Source organism: Macrobrachium rosenbergii, chromosome 2, assembly GCF_040412425.1.
Source record: "Macrobrachium rosenbergii isolate ZJJX-2024 chromosome 2, ASM4041242v1, whole genome shotgun sequence".
NCBI classification, from domain to species: domain Eukaryota; kingdom Metazoa; phylum Arthropoda; class Malacostraca; order Decapoda; family Palaemonidae; genus Macrobrachium; species Macrobrachium rosenbergii.
The window spans coordinates 72,005,424-72,024,027 of record NC_089742.1 but is presented as its reverse complement, the minus strand read 5'-3'; the positions used below and the strand labels follow the sequence as shown (position 1 = coordinate 72,024,027).

The following is an 18,604-nucleotide window of genomic DNA, read 5'->3' as shown; positions in this document are numbered from 1 at the left end:
TTAATATAATTTCAGTAATATGTATGAACCCTTAGGTCATAAGACTGATAGGTACAGTTGGGTAGGTAGGGGTTGTGGTATCCTACCAGTCAAGGGAAAATCTAAAACTGATGGTATGGGTTCCATCAGATGGTATTGGGGAGCATCAGAGTAGGGATAAGGCTTCACCCAGGGTGTTAGGGAAACCAAGGGCATTCCACCTGTTAAACCTCACAGTAGGTACAATGACCTCCCACCTAGTAAGTGAATCTCCATCTACAAAAAGCTAGGTTTATGCCACTTGTAGGAACAAACAAAAAAAAAATTTTAAAATGATTGGTATTTTTCATGGGTACACAAACCATAGCTTTTATATAGGAGGAAACCCACCTCTGCCACCCTGCTTCATACTGCTCTTCTAGGTTAACATACACTCAATTTGGGTGGAGCAGCCAGTGGTGTGGGTAGGCTGGTAAGGAGTGGGCATGATTCTCTATGCTTATCTACATTAATCTTATGTTTTTTCAGTCAGTACTTGGCCATTGCATACATGTGTAATAGGAGAACTCCTATATAAAAAGCTATGGCAAGTATTTCTAGAATGAATACAAATTATTTTGAGAATTTTTCAGTTTTTGTATACAAAGTGACTAGAAGCTGACAAGAACAGGAAAAGCAGCAAAGAGATTCTTGTAAAGGTAGGATTGGAAGTAAGGACAGAAGCAAGAGGTTTTCTAGTTTTCAGTCTGTCAGAAACTAGCTCTTCCCTCTTATCCTGTGTGCCCACTATTCCTTTTTATCCCACTACCGTATATTTTCGTGCAGAAGATGACCTTTAGGTAAGACGAGGTAAAAAATTATGACAAATTTTCGTGAATTTGTCTCATATCTGTAGCATGAGACAACTGCTAAATTACAAAAGCATTTGTGTATAGGCAAGCATTTGCAACAACAGATATCTTATGAAATATTGGTTATGTGAAGATGGTGTTATTACAAATGCTGTTTTACTTACTTTATCCTTAGGAATTCAAAATACAGTATATACTCATGTATCATGCAACTTTTGAAGACCTAATTTTGAAGCTAGTGTTAAGGGAACATCATACACGAAATATAAAATTATCGTATGAAATATTCACATATTAGTATCGTATTATAAAATACAAGCAACAAATATACATCTTTTCCATGGCTCTTTTAACAAGTTATGCTTTACTTCATTATATCCAGTAATATTGTATGTATTTGCATATTACTAATTGTATTTTAAAATACAAACATAGCGATCAGGCACCATTTGTATTGTTTAGGTTTTCGTGAATGTGGACAATGATACCTACCGGGAATTTTCATTTCGGCATCAATTCAATTTCCGTTTAAAGATAACCATGGGGGAAGGTTTTGTCCCATTTGCCATACACTAAAACAATAGTAAAATGTGTTCTTTCATGCCAGTAATTTTGATTAGAATACTTTTCTCTCCAATATTGTTTGGCATATCTAAGTTTAGGAGTTTCATCCATGTTGCTGATGCATGATAATTTATAGTCATTAGTGCTTGAACATTGTTTGTTTCTCAGCTTCAGCTACAACGTACAGTCCAAAATTTAGCAGTATATTTCCGTGCGATCTTTTCTCCATAGAGAATAAGGGTATAATGTAAAATGTATATCAGTCCTATTCTACTTAATGTCATTTGTAACATAACTACAGTAATTGTTTACTATCATACGATGGTTGAAATGCAAGCAAAACAGCTGTTGTTATCCGATTAGGTTTTCATAGCCACGACCTAGACCGTGTTTATAGCAAAACAGTTGTTTCTCGTTCAGTTGTTTATGGCTGTACTCATTTACTCAACGAGTATAATGTAATTAATGTGAGGTGCTCTAGGTCTCCGCTACAGTGCTGATGCTTGCCTAATTCTCTGATCAGGCACTTTCATCCTGTACCTTTGACTGCTACTGTTTATATGGTGCAGAGTAATATTTTTGCTCCTTTTCCACCAGGTATTTGTCATCGCCAGTGCCTCAAATAATTTTGGTGTTGCTGCCCGCCACCTTGTCATCAGCATGGGAGCACACCAATGTTGGAGAGTTTCCTGCCTATGGTGCCAAGGTGCAAGTTGGTGCCAGTTTTTCTTCTTCCAGTGAACAGGAAAAACTGCCTCTTTTAGGAGTGTGGAACTTTATTCATCTCAGGGAGTTGGAGGTTCTGCCTTCCCATTTCTAGTTATTCCCTCGAAGGATCCCCAGGCTCCCAGACTCAACTTTGATGGGGAAGAGGAACTGGTTATGTTGTTGGCTTTCCAAAGGCTCATTAGGGTCTGTGCTAGTAAATTTCCTGACTTGTTTGAAAAGCCTGTAGTCCAGGATTCTAGGTCTCTTAGTGCTTCCAGACTTGAGCTAAGGGTGGATCCTCTTGTGTCCCATAAATTAGCTGAAACTACACTAAATACAATAGCCATTATTAAGCGATGAGAACATTTATGCTTTTTTTCCTAGCTCCTTCAGTCTGTGACTCAGGAAAGCAGATGTGATTGTGAAGTATCTGATACAGGTAATCCCTTGTTATCAGGGTGTAAAACCGGATTGCCGATAACCAGGAACTGCATGTACATTCTTTGCTGGATGCTTTGGCCTTGGACACAGTTGTTCAGGAGGCAGAGAAAATGCAGACCTGGCCATTGTTGCACCACTTACAGGCTTTTAGGCATCCTTAACCACAGCAGCAGCTGCCTTTGCAATTGATGCAAAGTTCAAAGAGCCTTTGTAGGCCAGCAGGTAAGTTGTCTTTCCTTCAAGCCAACCCTTTTAGGCATCCAAAAAGGATGTTAAGCATCCTGGGAAAAATTCAGCAACTGTTAAAAAGTGACACATCAAGCCATCAGACTGCAGCAAGGGGGAAGGTGAGCTTATTTTATATGGTTTGGCAGGACCAGGAGGCAAATCCCTGGGTGATGGAGGTGTTAAAGGAGGGTTTCAGCATTCCTTTCCTTTCCTAGCCCCCTTTATTGAGTTCACAGATAGATTTCCCTTCCTACCTCCATGTGGAGTTAGTTATAGAGTCATCTCCCGGCATATATAATTGCCTGTTTTTGGTACCAAAATTTAAGGGGGATGGAGTCTGGTTCTGGATATTCCCAAAAGAAACCCTTTAGCTCTCCAGACTTGCTTCACTGTGGAGTCAGAGTTCAATTTTATGAGAGTCCTGTCCCAGTTGGGCATTTGGGCTCACCTGTTGGACACCAGAATGCTCATTTATCTAGACGACTGGCTGATTCTAGCTTTGAGCCTAGAGAAAATCCTGAGGGCAAAAGACAACCTTCAAAAATGACCAAGTCTGTTAGGAATAGTATTAATGAGTAACCTGAAATCAAACTACTCCAACTGAGAAGATTACTTGTTTGGGAATGCTACTGGATACGAAGATTTCCCTTTCTCAGACAGAGAAGTTTATAGACATTTTCTGTCCTTTGCTCCCTTGCTAGCCAAGAAATGGCTGTCTCTGCTGGGCATATGGCATCCATAGAGAGCCAGATAGAGGATGAGGCCATTCCAATTCTTTCTCTGGTCTCCAGGGGTTTAGAACAACTAGGAGATGGTGGAATCTTCGACCTTTCTGTTACATGGTTTCTTCCTCCATTTGAAGAGCTAAGACCTCATGTATTCAGAAGCATCGACTGAAGGTTGGAGAGTGTTTTGCAGCCTACAGACAAGTATCAGGGGTCTTGTCTGTGGAGGAATGGGAGCACCACATAAATCATCTAGATATGGTAGCAATATGGAAGGCCCTTTTAACATTGAAAGAGCTAGTTGAGGGCAAGAAGATAGCTGTTTGCAGACAGCTCTACCTCTCTCTGGCTTACGAAAGCAATCAAGGGGGCACAAAGTCAGTCTTTGATCCAGATTATAAGCGGCATTTTCACCTAGTTACCCCAGTTTTTGCTAAGAAAAATAAACATAGTGGCTGACCAGGACGGATCACATTCTGTCATCAGTATGGACCTTGCACCCACAAATCTGCAAGAATCTATGGGGATTGTGGCATTTCCTTTCTAGATTTCCTTGCCACAAGACTCACCAATTGCCTGTTGGTATACTGCTTGCTGTTTAGGGTCCTAAAGCTTGGGTGATGGACACAATGCTGTTAGACTGGACTTATTTAGACCTATTGTGCTTTTCCCCCATTTGATATGATTCAAAGGGTTCTGGCAAAGTTCTGGCCATCTGCAAATTCACAAATGGCTTTGGCAACTCCACAATGGCCATGCAAGGGGTGGTCCCCAGACAGTTTAACCAAAACCTCCCCACACTTCAGATGACAGCATGGAGACTGTTAACTGTCTCTTTCAAGCAAGGGGTTTTTCCAGGGGGTGCAGAAGATCCATCATTAATTCCAAAAGGCAATCAACAAATGTGCTGTATCAGAGACGTTGGTCAATCTGTTGAGCTTGTTGCTCTTTCAGGAGGATTTCCTGCACTGGTACCTCTGCAAATAACCTAATTAAGTAATTTGTTTGCTTACACCACACTAAAGGTTTGTTTGTTCCTGCTATTAAGGGTATCGTTTCATGTTAGGATCGATATTAAGACATATGGGTCTGTACAGTATATGTGTTTTTAACTCTAACATTAAAGAAGCTACCTGATCCTTTCAAATCAAGATTCCTAAATCTCAAGTTAAACCTCTGGCTGGAACTTTGATGTAACGCTGAAGTGATTGAGTACGTCTCCTTATGAACCCTTAAACTCAGCCTTTTTAAAAGGTTTGATGATTAAGACTTTTTACTGGCCTTGGCTTCAGCAAAACCTGTCAGTGAACCCCAGGTCTTCTCTGCAATGTGTGTTTAACCTGTCAAGGAGCTTCTTCTTCTTCCTTTTTTTTTCTTTTTTTTTTTTTTTTTTTTCCCAGGGTGGAAAATGGCTTTTAAGTCTTGGGCTCTTCCTCGTTCTTTTAACTTCCCCAATCTTTCCTCTGTACTATACGTATTTGGTGATTTGGTGATGTTGCTCAAATTTCTGCATTCACTCAAGTTTTCCTTTTAGTTTATTTTACATAGTACTGTTTTATGTTATAATTTCCAATTGTAGTTCCATCAATTTTTTTGTCAACTTCCCAGTCATAGAAAGGTAACATATATATTGCATAGTTACATTTTCTTTATTGTTTACTGTACATTAGGTATAAAATATAAAATAGTAAGTGCTTGTGGATTATAAGAAATAGCAGTGAATTAGAGGGCAATTTCTTTATTTTTTCACATATTAGAGAGACATAGAGAATGCAGTTTATTTTTTCAAAAGATTTCAAGTTATTGTACATTTCAAGTTGGTTATTTTACCACAATTTAGTGAATTTTCATATTATTGTACACTTGGTATCATACAGTTTATCATACAGAAACAGTTTATCATACAGAAGTGCAGATTATTTTATTTTTCAGTAATTGTCGTATGTCTTGGAACCCTGGGTCCATTTCCCTTTCCCACTGCTAAATGCCATTGCTATTTATAAGGTTATCTTCTCTTGGGACCTTCCTAGGCACACAGCTGATTTGAAAACAGTGCTTAAGAGTAAAATGGTGCTAAATTGAAATTATCATGTTACAGAATGTATTTTGATAAATATGTAACTGTTAAATAAAAAATATGCTAAAGTGACTGTATTTGAAAGAGCTACAGAATTGTACCACCAAAAGCATAAATCCATGTCATTGTTACTGATGCTGTTCCAGCCTCATATTGAACTTCTTCCTCATAACCAAACCAGGATGTCTGTCCTGGAAGGCTGAGAAACCTCTGTACTGTACTAGGCAGTGAAATATCTATCTGCTGAATCATCATTAATTTCTTATTAGCCTTGAGAAGGGAGGTGGTTGGATTTCATAAATGAGTTTAGATGAGGTCTGATGAAGGAATTGGATGAATCAAATGCTTTAGGAAGCCAGTAAAGATCTGGAGAATTCTATGAGCTGTTTAATACTGTACAAACACATAAAGTGAGGCAGTTTACTTTTCAAGCTAAGTGATATAAGACATACACCCAGGACCACTGCTACCCCTTGTGTGTTCAACACAAGAGAAAAATATCAGGTGCATTCAAAAACCATAGATGTCCACTAATGGTAAGTACTTGATTTGTGGTAAAACAAACTTTTCTAAGTAAATATTTTATGGTATTCACAATTGCTAATCTTTTGCAGAGGGGTGCCAGTACAGGACTGTTGACTCTGAAGCTTTTCGAATTCATGTTCAGCAGACTCATGGACCATTTGTCATCTTAAGCTGTAATTATTGTCACAAACATCTCCATGTGATCCCCCTGATTGATGTGAGTATTGTAGTATACAGTAATTGAAATGCTGCACTTACAATGATCACTGTCACCATAGTTCCCTTCATTTTCATTGATTTAAAATATACCAGTGATACATCAGCTTAACGGACAGTTTGGGGTCTTCCCCCCCCCAATAAGTAACGAAATCCACCAAGTGACAAAGATTGATAAACAGCCAACACAGTATAGTACCCTGGAGCTTTGCATCTAGTGAACAGCTATCCCATATAAAATAATTAATAGCCTATCCTAAGTGGTATTTTTGTATTTTCAGTGGTAAAATATTTATTTACTTATTGTTTTAGATGTATATCTGCTAAATTAATTGCTTCTGAAAATAGATGCAATACAGTATGAGACAATTTAATTTATCAAATACATAGCTGATTGCTATCGTTCTACCTTCGTACGGAGTAAGCTTACAAGATATGTAAAATATGCAAAATCATGTAATATAAATAAAAAAATCACATTAACATAAGTTACAAAGTACCATGCCCTTACTGTGTGTCCTTCCCTCCCTCTGTGTCTGGTACAGTACTTTTATCGATATTCATTTAATGCAGTATAATATTGTACCAGTACAGTAATGCTATGTGACATTCGTATATCTTTCAATCTCTGTATGTGTCTGTATGTACACTCGGCAAGAAAAGTGAGGATATAGTTTTTTTAATCTTCGGACATATATTGCTAAATAATGAGGCATCTGGCAACTTTAGAAAGGGGAGGAGCTTCAGTCTTATTGTGATTGTTTTTTGCTTGACCTCCTATAACTTTCAATCATATTCTACGGTTCTGAAATCATTGATACTTAAATGCAGTAGTAAGCTTTACAGTATTCGTTCAAGTTGTAATTTGCAGCGACAGTTCCGAGCAAAATAAACATTTTTCCACATAACCTACGAAGTAACCTTGCACATGTGAATTTATGACACCACAATGAACGGAATGCTTGCATAATCGGAAACGCGATCTTCCATAATGAAATCAAGAGTTAAATTTGAGCAATGTCCAACAAAAAACTTGGGGAACAATAAAGGAACGAATGCAATGTTATGGAGAGAGAGAGAGAGAGAGAGAGAGAGAGAGAGAGAGAGAGAGAGAGAGAGAGAGAGAGAGAGAGAGAGAGAGAGAGTTGCTGTTGTGTAAGCCTAGGCCTATATGTAGAGCTGCTCATTTCATTATTTTTTTTCTTTTAGAGATTGAGCGGTACTATATTTGTATAGTATGTTTTAGCAATGGAGAGAGAGAGAGATTTGCTGTTGTGTAAGCCTAGGCCTACATGTAGAGCTACTCATTTCATTATTTTTTTTATTTTAGAGATTGAGCGATACTATATTTGTAAAGTATGTTTTAGCGATGGAGAGAGAGAGAGAGACTATGGCAACGTTAAGAAACACCCAGTTACTTGTGTTTTCCCGCCGAAGTTAACGCGGTACTCCGCACATCATAGAGAACGCTCTTGCGGATTTAAATAGATTGGGTCAACTGCCCTAGCTGTCACAACATTTACTGCCATTAATTCCAGCTGACCTTTAACACCGTGAAATACAAATATGAATCTGTAGAAATTAAAGAAATTATCATTACCTCGTATGATGATGCAATAATAAGCCTGTTCATAACGGAAAACGAGTAAATATTGCAGTTCTGATAAACAGTACTACACTGAGATATCCATACACTATCTTTTAGACTAAGTAACCAATTGGTTCTTAGCCACGTAAAATAAGTCTAATCCTTCGGGTCAGCCCTAGGAGAGCTGTTAAGATATACCTACCTAGATCTCTATGAACGAAGTCATCTGAGAAATTCTGATTACTTTGGACATGCATGGTGTTTTTAAGTATATGAACATTTTTGTTTTGCAGATTTAACACATATGATGTAATTTGCATTGTATTTTCATATTCTAGAGTAAATTTACCGAGATTATGTGTTTTCTGTAAGAAAAAAATTAAAATTCGATGAACGAAATCTAATGAAAACTGTATCCTCACTTTTCTTGCCGAGTGTACATACACATTTGCATGGCTTTAAGGTAAGGTGTGCTGTTAATGTGCATTTGCTTGATGAACACACAGTAAGTGGTAGTTCATCATAATCCGATGTGTGAGTATGTTTATATGCACATGTACACAGACACTCAGTAAATGCAAATTATACGTTCAACCAGGCTTACCAAGCTTAATGGCTTTTTTGATACTGTAATTCATTACTATTTCTTATAATTAATAACCACATACCATTTCTATAATTAACAACCACATACCATTTCAGTGACCACCACTCAGTTAAATATATGCATAGACAGCAGCAGGTACTGACATAAACAAATAAATCCAGAAACAGTTGTTGACAATGTTAGTTACTGTAACTATTGCTCGTTTATTTAGAGTTGCGTTACAGTTGTCAACTTGTTAAAAACTTGCTAAACCTCATTGATGGCTTAAATAAGTAAAAATAAAATTAATTTTTATTCATCCTTCATCATGCAATGAAGAAAAAGGTCTCAAGAATGTGTATTGCTAAAGTTATAGGCTGTAACTGCGGCCGAGGAAACGAAGAAAGTGCTGGCTGCAAAATGTTTTAGACAGAGCTTTATTAATTTACAAAAAAATGTATCTCTGAATTATGCTTCATTTGGCAACTAATAGTAATGATGATGGTAAAACTCAGTGAGCTGAGGATTTTGAGAACGTGCATATTACCTGAATGCGAATGGTGCATGATTTTATCATCTTTTATGTAAGATGGTGATAATACATGCTGTAAATTGGATCAGTAAATTAACAGTTTTATGAAAATTATCATGGTTTTAGATACAACTGTATTATTTGACTTTTGCAAGTGGATGCGGTTAGAATTTCAGAGCACATTCTCAAACTGAAAAAAAATCACTAATAAAATTCAAATACGAACTGTTTTTATAGACTTCATTAACAATGATGATTTGCATTAGTGTGATTGTTCTGAATGCAGATGCAGTATATATATGCATGGAATTACATGCTGTTTAACCAAACATTTCAGAATTTCTTAGAAACTGGTTGCCAGATAAACAGATTGATACTTAAAAAAATTACTTGTCCATCATGCCCATTATATTATATAACTATACTGTACAGTCTAGTTAGACCTTTTAGCACACAAGAAAATATAATCACACATATTTTACTTGAAAACCAAAAGCTTAAAATTACTTTTTTTTTTTTTTTGAGACAGTGTTGAGTCCATTAAGTATTGGAATTCTCTAATTGTTCATACATGGAACAAACCTGTGGTCTTAACATTTGTATAAATCTTCTAGCACCAGCTGGAACCAGTAAAAAATTCAATAGAATTATGTATGCAAGGAACTGGTGGCATCTTTTGAGTTGCCATGGTCCAGTCATGCGGATTCAGTCCTTCATCGTGTGAGTTCATTGATCTCAGGTCGGGATAACTCGTTACGATCAAATAGATCTTTCAAGTTTTCCCAGCTCCTCTACTTCACCATAGGAGATATTTTTATTGTTCTGCTGCTGAGTAGACAGATCAGTTTTGATGTCGTTACATTTACGGCCGGACCTAACTGGATCAGGTTAGGAGAGAGTGTCCCTCCGTAACTTGTCAAGAAGCAGCTGCAGTGGAGTTGACGGCATCTTCAATCTCCCAGACAGCATCTTGGTTGGATGTATGGTCAACAGTGGTGGCCAAAATTACCTTGTCTGCGGCTACAAGGAGTTCGGTAGATGAGACGGCTTTAATCAGATTGCTCCAGTCTGGTTCTAAGGATGTCTCATACATAACGAATCTGAGCGCTAATGTATGGGCCAATATTCTGTTGATGAGAAGAGACGTGACCCTAGCCAAGGTAGCCCGGTCAGTGGATGTGGACTCCTTATTGTTGCTTAGGAATGGCGATACAGGCAGTCCCCGGTTATCGGCGGCCTCGTTTCTCACGATCCGGTTTTACGGTGCTTGTCTAGCAACGACGATAACCAGATTTTCAACACCGATCTCCAGTTATCGGCACTGATCCCCACTTATCGGCGGCTCCGATCCCCGGTTATCAGCGCCAATAACCCGATATCAGTGCTGATAACTAGGGATTGGCACTATTATTGCCGATTTTCGGTTATCGGCAATTTTCAGTTATCGTCATGCTGTTGGGAAAGGAACCCCCGCTGATAACCGGGGCTGCCTGTATTTTGGAGTCCCAGTTGCTGCTGCCGAAAGATACGCTGGAGGCAGATATTGATAGACGTCAGTCTCACATGAATGATAGGCTAGTACAACAGGCAGTAAGTAAATCTGCTGCTACTCGACCTAGTTTTGTGAGACAGACGCAACGACCTGCATCGAAGAAGGTGGCGAGACCTGCTCCTGCACCTAGATCTCAGTCGGCCTCTTCAACGAAGAAATCTACGCAACAACAGCCCTTTCAGGGCCATGCTACAAGAGGGAGGGGTAATAGGGGCAGAGGCAGAGGTGTGAGACGATAGAGTGGGTGCCCCTCCCCACTCATTGCCACCAGTTGGGGGATGCCTGGCGAGCCATTGGGCTGTGGCAGAGATACGGATGTCCTTCAGGTAGGTTATCTGCTCCCGTTTGACTTTACTCTTCCTCTTTCAGATTGCCCTCTCCTGCACCTCTCTTACGATCTGGGATCACAGGAACACATAGTACTGCAAGAGGAAGTGAAGAAGATGATGGAGAAGGGAGTAGTAGAGCAAGTAGAGTGCCCTTCACCAGGGTTCTACAGCTGAATCTTCCTGGTTCCAAAGGCCAGTGGCGATTGGAGGATAGTCATAGCTCTGTCAACACTGATCTTGTTCATCAGGAAGACGAAGTTCAAAATGGAGACAACTCTATGGACAGTCTTAGCAAAAGTCAGGGACAATGACTTTATGCTGACTATAGACTTGAAGGATGCGTACTCCCAAATCCCAATCTATCCTCCTTCTTGTAAGTTTCTTCACTTCAGTCTTGGGGGAAAGGGGTTTCAGTTCAAGATGCTTTGCTACGGTCTGACAACGACTCCACAGATGTTCACAAGTGTGTTCACTTTTGTGTTAACTTGGGCTCATTCTCAGGGGATCAGACTTCTGAGGTACCTCAACGACTGGTGGGTCTTAGCGGGTTTCAGGGAAAAGCTGATTCAGGACGGGGATCGACTGCTTCAATTTTGCCACAGCTTAGACATTGTGGTAAATATGGAAAAGTCGAATCTAATCCCCAGTCAGAGGATTCTGAACCTGGGAATGGTAATAGACTCAGCAGCATTGAGAGTTTTCCCATCGGAGCAGAGGATCGACAAATTCAGGACAGTAGCTCATGTCGTTTTGTTGGAACAAACAGAACCAGCAAAACAGTGGCAGGTTGTTCTGGGCTTGATGACTTCTCTGAAGAAACTGGTTCCTCATGGCCGTCTACATCTACAGTCGTTACAATGGAGACTGAAGGAATTTTGGTCTCCAACAAGAGATTCCTCTCACACGCAAGTCCCATTGTCATCAGATGTGAGAAGTGACCTGCTGTGGTGGTTGGGCGACAGCAATGTGACAGGGGGATACCGCTCCATTCACCCCCTCCAGAACTTCTACTGTTCTCAGATGCTTCTTCCGAAGGTTAGGGGGCTCATCTAGAGGACCTCTTGACCTCCAGAGAGTGGAGTCAGCAGGACAGCAGACTGCACATCAATGTGCTGGAGTTGAAAGCAGCATTCTTAGCACTTCAACAGTTTCAGGAGAGGTTGGTGGGGCACTCCGTTGTCTTGACGTCAGACAACACAACAGTAGTAGTTTATGTGAACAGACAAGGGGGCCTGGTGTCTCACCAACTTCACCTAATAACAGTTCAGTTGCATCAGTGAGCCATAGACAGCTCAGTGGATCTTATGGCCAGGCACATTCCAGGCAAAAGGAATGTAGTGGCCAACAAACTGAGTCAGCAGAGAGAGATTCTGGGAACAGAATGGTTTTTGCATCAGGAAATTGCGGACAGGCTGTTTCACGTGTGGAGGAGGCCAATGATAGATCTTTTTGCTACAAGATTCAACAGGAAGCTAGAGGTCTATTGTTCAGTAGTTGCAGATATGTTTGCAGTGGCGGAGGACGCCCTTCAACATCCATGGAACAACCTGGACATGTATGCCTTCCCTCCGTTCTGCCTGATTTGTCACATTCTGAACAGAATGATGAGTTTGCAGAATCTGAAGGTGACTGATAGCTCCTTTATGGCCTCAAGAAGAATGGTTTCCAGATCTGCTTGCTTTGCTGTCAGAGATTCCAAGAGACATACCTCCCTGGCACAATCTGCTGTGTCAACCTCATGTGGAGAGGTATCAACAGTCGATAGAATCCCTATCTCTTCACGGGTGGAGACTCAAGTATCTCCTGTGAGCGAGAGGCTTTTCTCGAAGAACAGTGTCTCAGATGTCAGGTTATCTCAGGAAGTCCTCGACGTCTGTGTACCAGGGAAAGTGGTCCATCTACTGTGACTGGTATCGTAGATGGGGTTCCTCTCCATTCGGAACCTCTGTTCGACAGATAGCTGATTTCCTAGTCTTTCTCAGAACAGAAAAACTTCTTTCTGTGTCTGCCATAAAGGGCTACAGAGCTGCGTTAGCTTTAGTTCTACATATGAAGGCCGTGGATATAACTATGTCTAGGGAGATATCTATGCTGATTAAGAGTTTTGAGAGGTCACCTAGAGAGCTCAAGTCTCCTAGTTTGGATTTGACTCTTTGTTTTGTTTTGCCTTACTCAAGCCCCCTATGAACTGTTTCGGCAAGCTTTGGAAAGACATTTGACCCTGAAAGCAGTCTTTTTATTAGCATTAGCATCATCAAAAAGGGTAGGCCAGTTGCGTGGTCTGTCTTATGATGTCAAACATACCAGAGGTTGGAGGTCAGTAGTTTTCAAGTTTGTCCCGGAATTCGTTGCTAGGACTCAAAATCCCTCAATTCATGATGACAGATTCCTCTTCTTTTCTATACCTTCTCTGGGAGACTTTGTTGAAAATGACCCTGAAGAAAAATGTTGCTGTGTCCTGTCAGAACGCTGTGGGCTTATCGAAAAAGGACATGACATCTCAGACCGGGATGTCAAAGATTTTTTGTTAGCACAGGCCGAGTCAAGAAAGAAGTGTCCAAGAATACAATCTCGTTCTGGCTACAAGAAACGATCATGAATGCACATTCATCATCAGCAGTTGCTTCAGCCAGTAGCGTGCATGCAGGAACTCATGACGTTAGAGGGTTGAGTTCCTCTTTAGCATTCAAGAAGAATTTATCTGTTCACAGAATTCTGAATGCTGGTTCATGGCGTCACCAAACCACTGTCACTTCCTTGCACTTGAAGGATATTGCCCATAGGATAGGTCTTTGGACACTTTTTCCTTGGGTCTGGTGGTGGCTGCTCAACAAGTTTTGTAGCTCATCCAGTGCCCCTGGCAGGACAGTTTGTATCTAGCCTAAGATGATGGTATGAGAGTGAGATGAATGAGATGACTAGTCTCTTTTCTTTTCTTCTTTGTCTTCTTTTCTACCTACGGGCATTATGAAGTTGTTCCATCATGAGCTGGAATGGGCATGGTACAAGTGAGTGCAGTGGCCATGCTGTTAGAGTAATCATTAATGAATGAAGTTAACTTTCAGTAGCAGAACATTCCTCTCTAGCGAGGAGAGAGAGGGATGATAACAAACATACATTGGTGGCTACGTTGGTTTGTTATTTGAACAGGTAGCTCTTCATCTTCCGCTTATGCAGTGAATTTGGGCATTGTATTGAAACCCAGAAATCTGAACCTAAGTTATGCACATATCTAAGGTTCAGAGGTGTAGGTCATCTTTCTTAGATTTTTTTATACATGAAGAATGGCCAGGTGTGGCAAACATCCAGTTGGTTAATGATACTTACCTCCCACCAAGAGAAAGTATATCCTAGTGTTAAGACCTCAGGTTTGCTCTGTTTATGAACAGATCACAAATTTTTTAAATAATTTGTATTTTTCATGACTAACAAACCTGCGGTCTTAACATTTAAGGCCCACCTCTAACCACCCCTCTGACAGTTTAATCTGGGTTGGAAGAATACTGATACGTCACGAGTCCCAGCATGGGTCGATGGTTGTTCCACCTAACTTGTGACAGAGGACAGATGCCACCAGTTCCTTGCATATACAATTCTATTGAGTTTTTTACTGGTTCCACTGGCACGAAGATTTATCCTAATGTTAAGACTGCAGTCTTAACATTAGGATAAATGAAAAATACAAATTATTTTAAAAATTTGTAATGTTGAGGTCTGATAAGTTGAGGTGCCACTGTATACTCTTCACATGAGGCATAATTATCCTTTGTAAATCTCATAGGGGGAGATACAACATACAGTGGGCATTGTACCTCACACTGTATAGAATACTAGAAGTTCTTTGTAGTATCCCTTTAATCCCAGCTGCATTGCATTCTTCTGTTTATGTAATTACCTTGCTCTAATTTTCACATTTAAAAACAAACCATTCTAGGAATCCATATGAGAATCCAGAAGTGTGACCCTTCATAACAATAATACTAGTATGTTTGGTGTACCTAATAATTTTTTCATTTCCAAAAATCTCTTGTTAAGTTTATGAATAATTCAATCACATTACTATGTTTTGCAGCATATGCGTGAGCATCAGATGCATGCCCACCAGTGTCCCTATTGCTTACATGGAGATGCAGAGAGGGAACGCCTTTTAGGACACCTTCTTAACTGTCACTCTGGACGTCGTGGCAAAGTGCTTGTTCGCAAACACAATGAGGAAGAGAGTTCAGAAGGTGTATCGAAGATAGAAGAGCGCTCATCTCCAGTGCATCAACCGTCACAAGTGCCAGCTCCTCTTAAGCCACTATCTGAGAGAAAAGTCACCTTGAACTTTGATGAAACTCCCCCAAGGAAGACAAGTGAAGGTGGATCATTATCTAGTGCTACACCATCACCAACAAAAGAAGTTATTCAGTCTCATTTGGAAGGGAGAAGAGTTTCTCGGAGTCTTTCACGGGAGTTAGGTAAGTAGGATAATTTCTGCTGTGACTGGATAGTTAACCTGTTAAATAGGCCTAGTTTCCAGTGGCTGTGAATTTGATATTGATAAAAGGTGTATGATGATTTTTTTTATGATGGCAGAATGTATCTTTTATGTTCTGAGCTTCAGATAATTTTAGTAGTATTAGTTGTCATTACCAAGAGGAAATAATCTAATAATTTAAATGAATGATCAGTACTGAGATATGTAATTTATAACAGTGGATTTATGGTGACCATTGTTTGAGTGTCAGAAAGATATTTTTTTCTTACCAAATGGTTTGACATCAGCTGCTTCTGCAGTGTAATCCTGTGATACTAGGTTTAGTTATCTTAAAAAAGTTTAAATTCCATTACATATGTTTTGATTTTACTGTTGAAACTGGGATACATGTACCAAAAAGAGGATCTTTTATAGTATTTCATCAACTTTGAGAAGGAATACTGTACATGGTATTCATTTTTGTAATGCTAATACAAATCTCCTTCATAGTGTATAGCCAAAACAAAGATTTGGAGGCACATTTCATAGGTTTTGACAAGACTTTAATTCCCATAAGGACGTTACTCATTTGAGAGAAGGAATCTCGAGAATGATTGTTGTTATTGGTATAGGTGTTTTTATGAAAGTTTTGGCATTTTTTTTTTCATCTACTTGGTTGCTGTCAGTCATTTCATTTTCATATAGCCTAAGAACCATCCTTCAAAATTTAGCGTTAACATACAGTATTTGGATAGGCTGATCAAAGGGGTTGAGTTACCTTTTACTTTTTTATTTTTATTGGGACCTGAAGGACTTTATCTCTTATACTACCTATTTGACAGGGACATCACAGTTATATGAAGCTGTTGTGGTATGACCCAGCCTGTATCCTTACTTATTTTCCTATTTTGTTGTTGGATCTGTACATTATTTATTTCACATTGACCTTTTAAGAATTGTGTACAGTAAAACCTCGCTTTAACAGACCCGGAACCAACGAACATCAGTTTTAACGGAGAAAATCCAGGCAAGGGTAGTGGCTGTTGTTGTTTCCGTTTACTTATGCATTAACCTCAGCATTGGTGCGAAATTGGAATTTATCGTGTATTTCCGTGTACAAGACAACCTTTATATAAGACGAGGTAGAAAATTATGGCAAATATTCATAAATTTATCTCATATATGTAGTATAAGACGACGGTATAAGATGACTGCTAGATTACAAAACCATCTGTGTATAGGCTAGCTTTTGCAACAACAGGTATCTTATGAAATACTGGTTATGTAAAGATGATGTTATTACAAGTGCTGTTTTCCGTACTGTATCCCTAGAAATTCAAAATAAACGAAATAACAAAGCCGATTCTATATCATGTTTTTCCTACACACGTCACCTAAAGGGAAATCATTATTTTGTTTACGTTTCATCACCAATCACAAACCCCTAATGATACGATAATGTACGATAATTATCGTACATAATTATCTTTCATACGACTGAATTGTTCCAAACAATTATTTACCACCAAAATAATAATGAATTTTTAATGAAAAATGAATATTATGTTATCCTAAACATTATTACCATAATTACTCTGCCATTAAAATTTTTGAAAGGTTACCGAAAGATAAAGATCGCTGTGAGTGCAACCAAACCTCGATGTTTACATTTTGTCAGATGGCCTTGCATAGATAAAAGTTGATTTCATTGATATGGAATTATTCCTCGAACAGGCTATTTATTATGAAGATATGCCAATAATATATAAGGTAAAGATGGTTTTATTACATTTACGTTTCATCACCAATCACAAACAACAGTACGATAAGGTACTATAATTTTCGTTCATATGACTTAATTGTTCCAAACAGTTATTTACCACCAAAATGATAATGAATTTTTAAAAAAAAAAATGTTATCCTAAATGTTATTATGTTATCCTAAATGTTATTACTACCTTGCATAGATAAAAGTTTACCATTAAAATTTCTGAGGTAAAAATGGTTACTGAAAGATAAAGGTTGCTGTGACTTGTTCTAAACAGTTATTTACCTCCAAAATTATAATGAATTTTTAATAAAAATGATTATTATTTTATCCTAAATGCCATAAACCCAATAAAATTTCTGATGTTTACATTTTGTCAGCTGGCCTTGCATAGATAAAACTTGATTTCATTGATATGGAATTATTCCTGAAACAGGCTATTCATTATGAAGATATGCCCATAGTATATGAGGTAAAAAGGGGTTTTACTACCTTTATTATCAGTTTATTTCACAATGTAAATCTTTTCATGTATGTCGGTGGTTATCGCACCTAGGCTGAGGCTAGCCTACTGATAAACACCACTTAGGACACGGAAAAAAAATGCTTCACTTTAACGGACAATCGGCTTTAACAGACAACCTTCTCCAGGACACGGAAAAAAAATGCTTCATTTTAACGGACAATCGGCTTTAACAGACAACCTTCTCCCCCTATCAGTTCATTAAAGCGAGGTTTCACTGTACTACGTAAGAAATTTTCATGCACTAGGAAACAAGTTTATATAATGTAAATATTCCAGGGCCCAAAACTTATTAAGGGATATTCAGTACTAATATTCTGCTGGTAAATAAGGAAAACTATTATTTTATTGTCATTATTTTTAACATTAAAACTTACTAAGGGATATTCAATACCACTATTCTGCTGGTAATTAAGGAAAACTGTCATTTTGTTGTCATTTTTAACATTTAACTTCAAGGTCTTTCTGGTCACTTCTGATTATTTAGTGCTGACCCAGTAGGATAGGAAACCCTACCCACCTGAGGGTTGATGAAAGTAAGAAAGAGAAAGGAGACAGGAAAAAAAAAGTTGATCTAACTCTTAAGAAATTAGTAGCGCTGTTGCTTGGTAGTTGTGAAGGCTGGAAAACTGGAGTTAAGAGGAGAATTGTAAAAGTGACAGTTGACTGGAGTGTTATTGTTGTTACTGTACTATAAAATGAAGATATCTGAGTCACATGTCTTGATTCCCATAGGCAAGACAAAGTTAAAGTTGGGCAGCTAGTTGGAAGACGACGTAAAGAAATGGATACAAAGTAAAATGCAGAGTGCACTGTAACTGGGACTAAACAGATGGCAAAGAATGTATAGTAAAATCTAAAGTGAGCTATGCAAGGCACACTGTAAGTGGTAATCCACTGTTGGTTTAGGAGAGGATAGGGCACCACTTTATAGTCAAGAAAACAATGACCAA

The 18,604-nt window shown here is 38.8% G+C and overlaps 1 protein-coding gene across 1 annotated transcript in view; it reads left to right on the top strand.

Annotated features, from left to right (window-relative positions):
• LOC136848450 (uncharacterized) overlaps window positions 1-18,604 on the top strand; it is a 370,363-nt gene that overhangs the window by 202,056 nt on the left and 149,703 nt on the right. Inside the window, 2 exon segments of the mRNA XM_067120740.1 lie at window positions 6,188-6,315; window positions 14,974-15,361. Of these exon segments, the coding sequence (XP_066976841.1) occupies window positions 6,188-6,315; window positions 14,974-15,361 (516 nt within the window).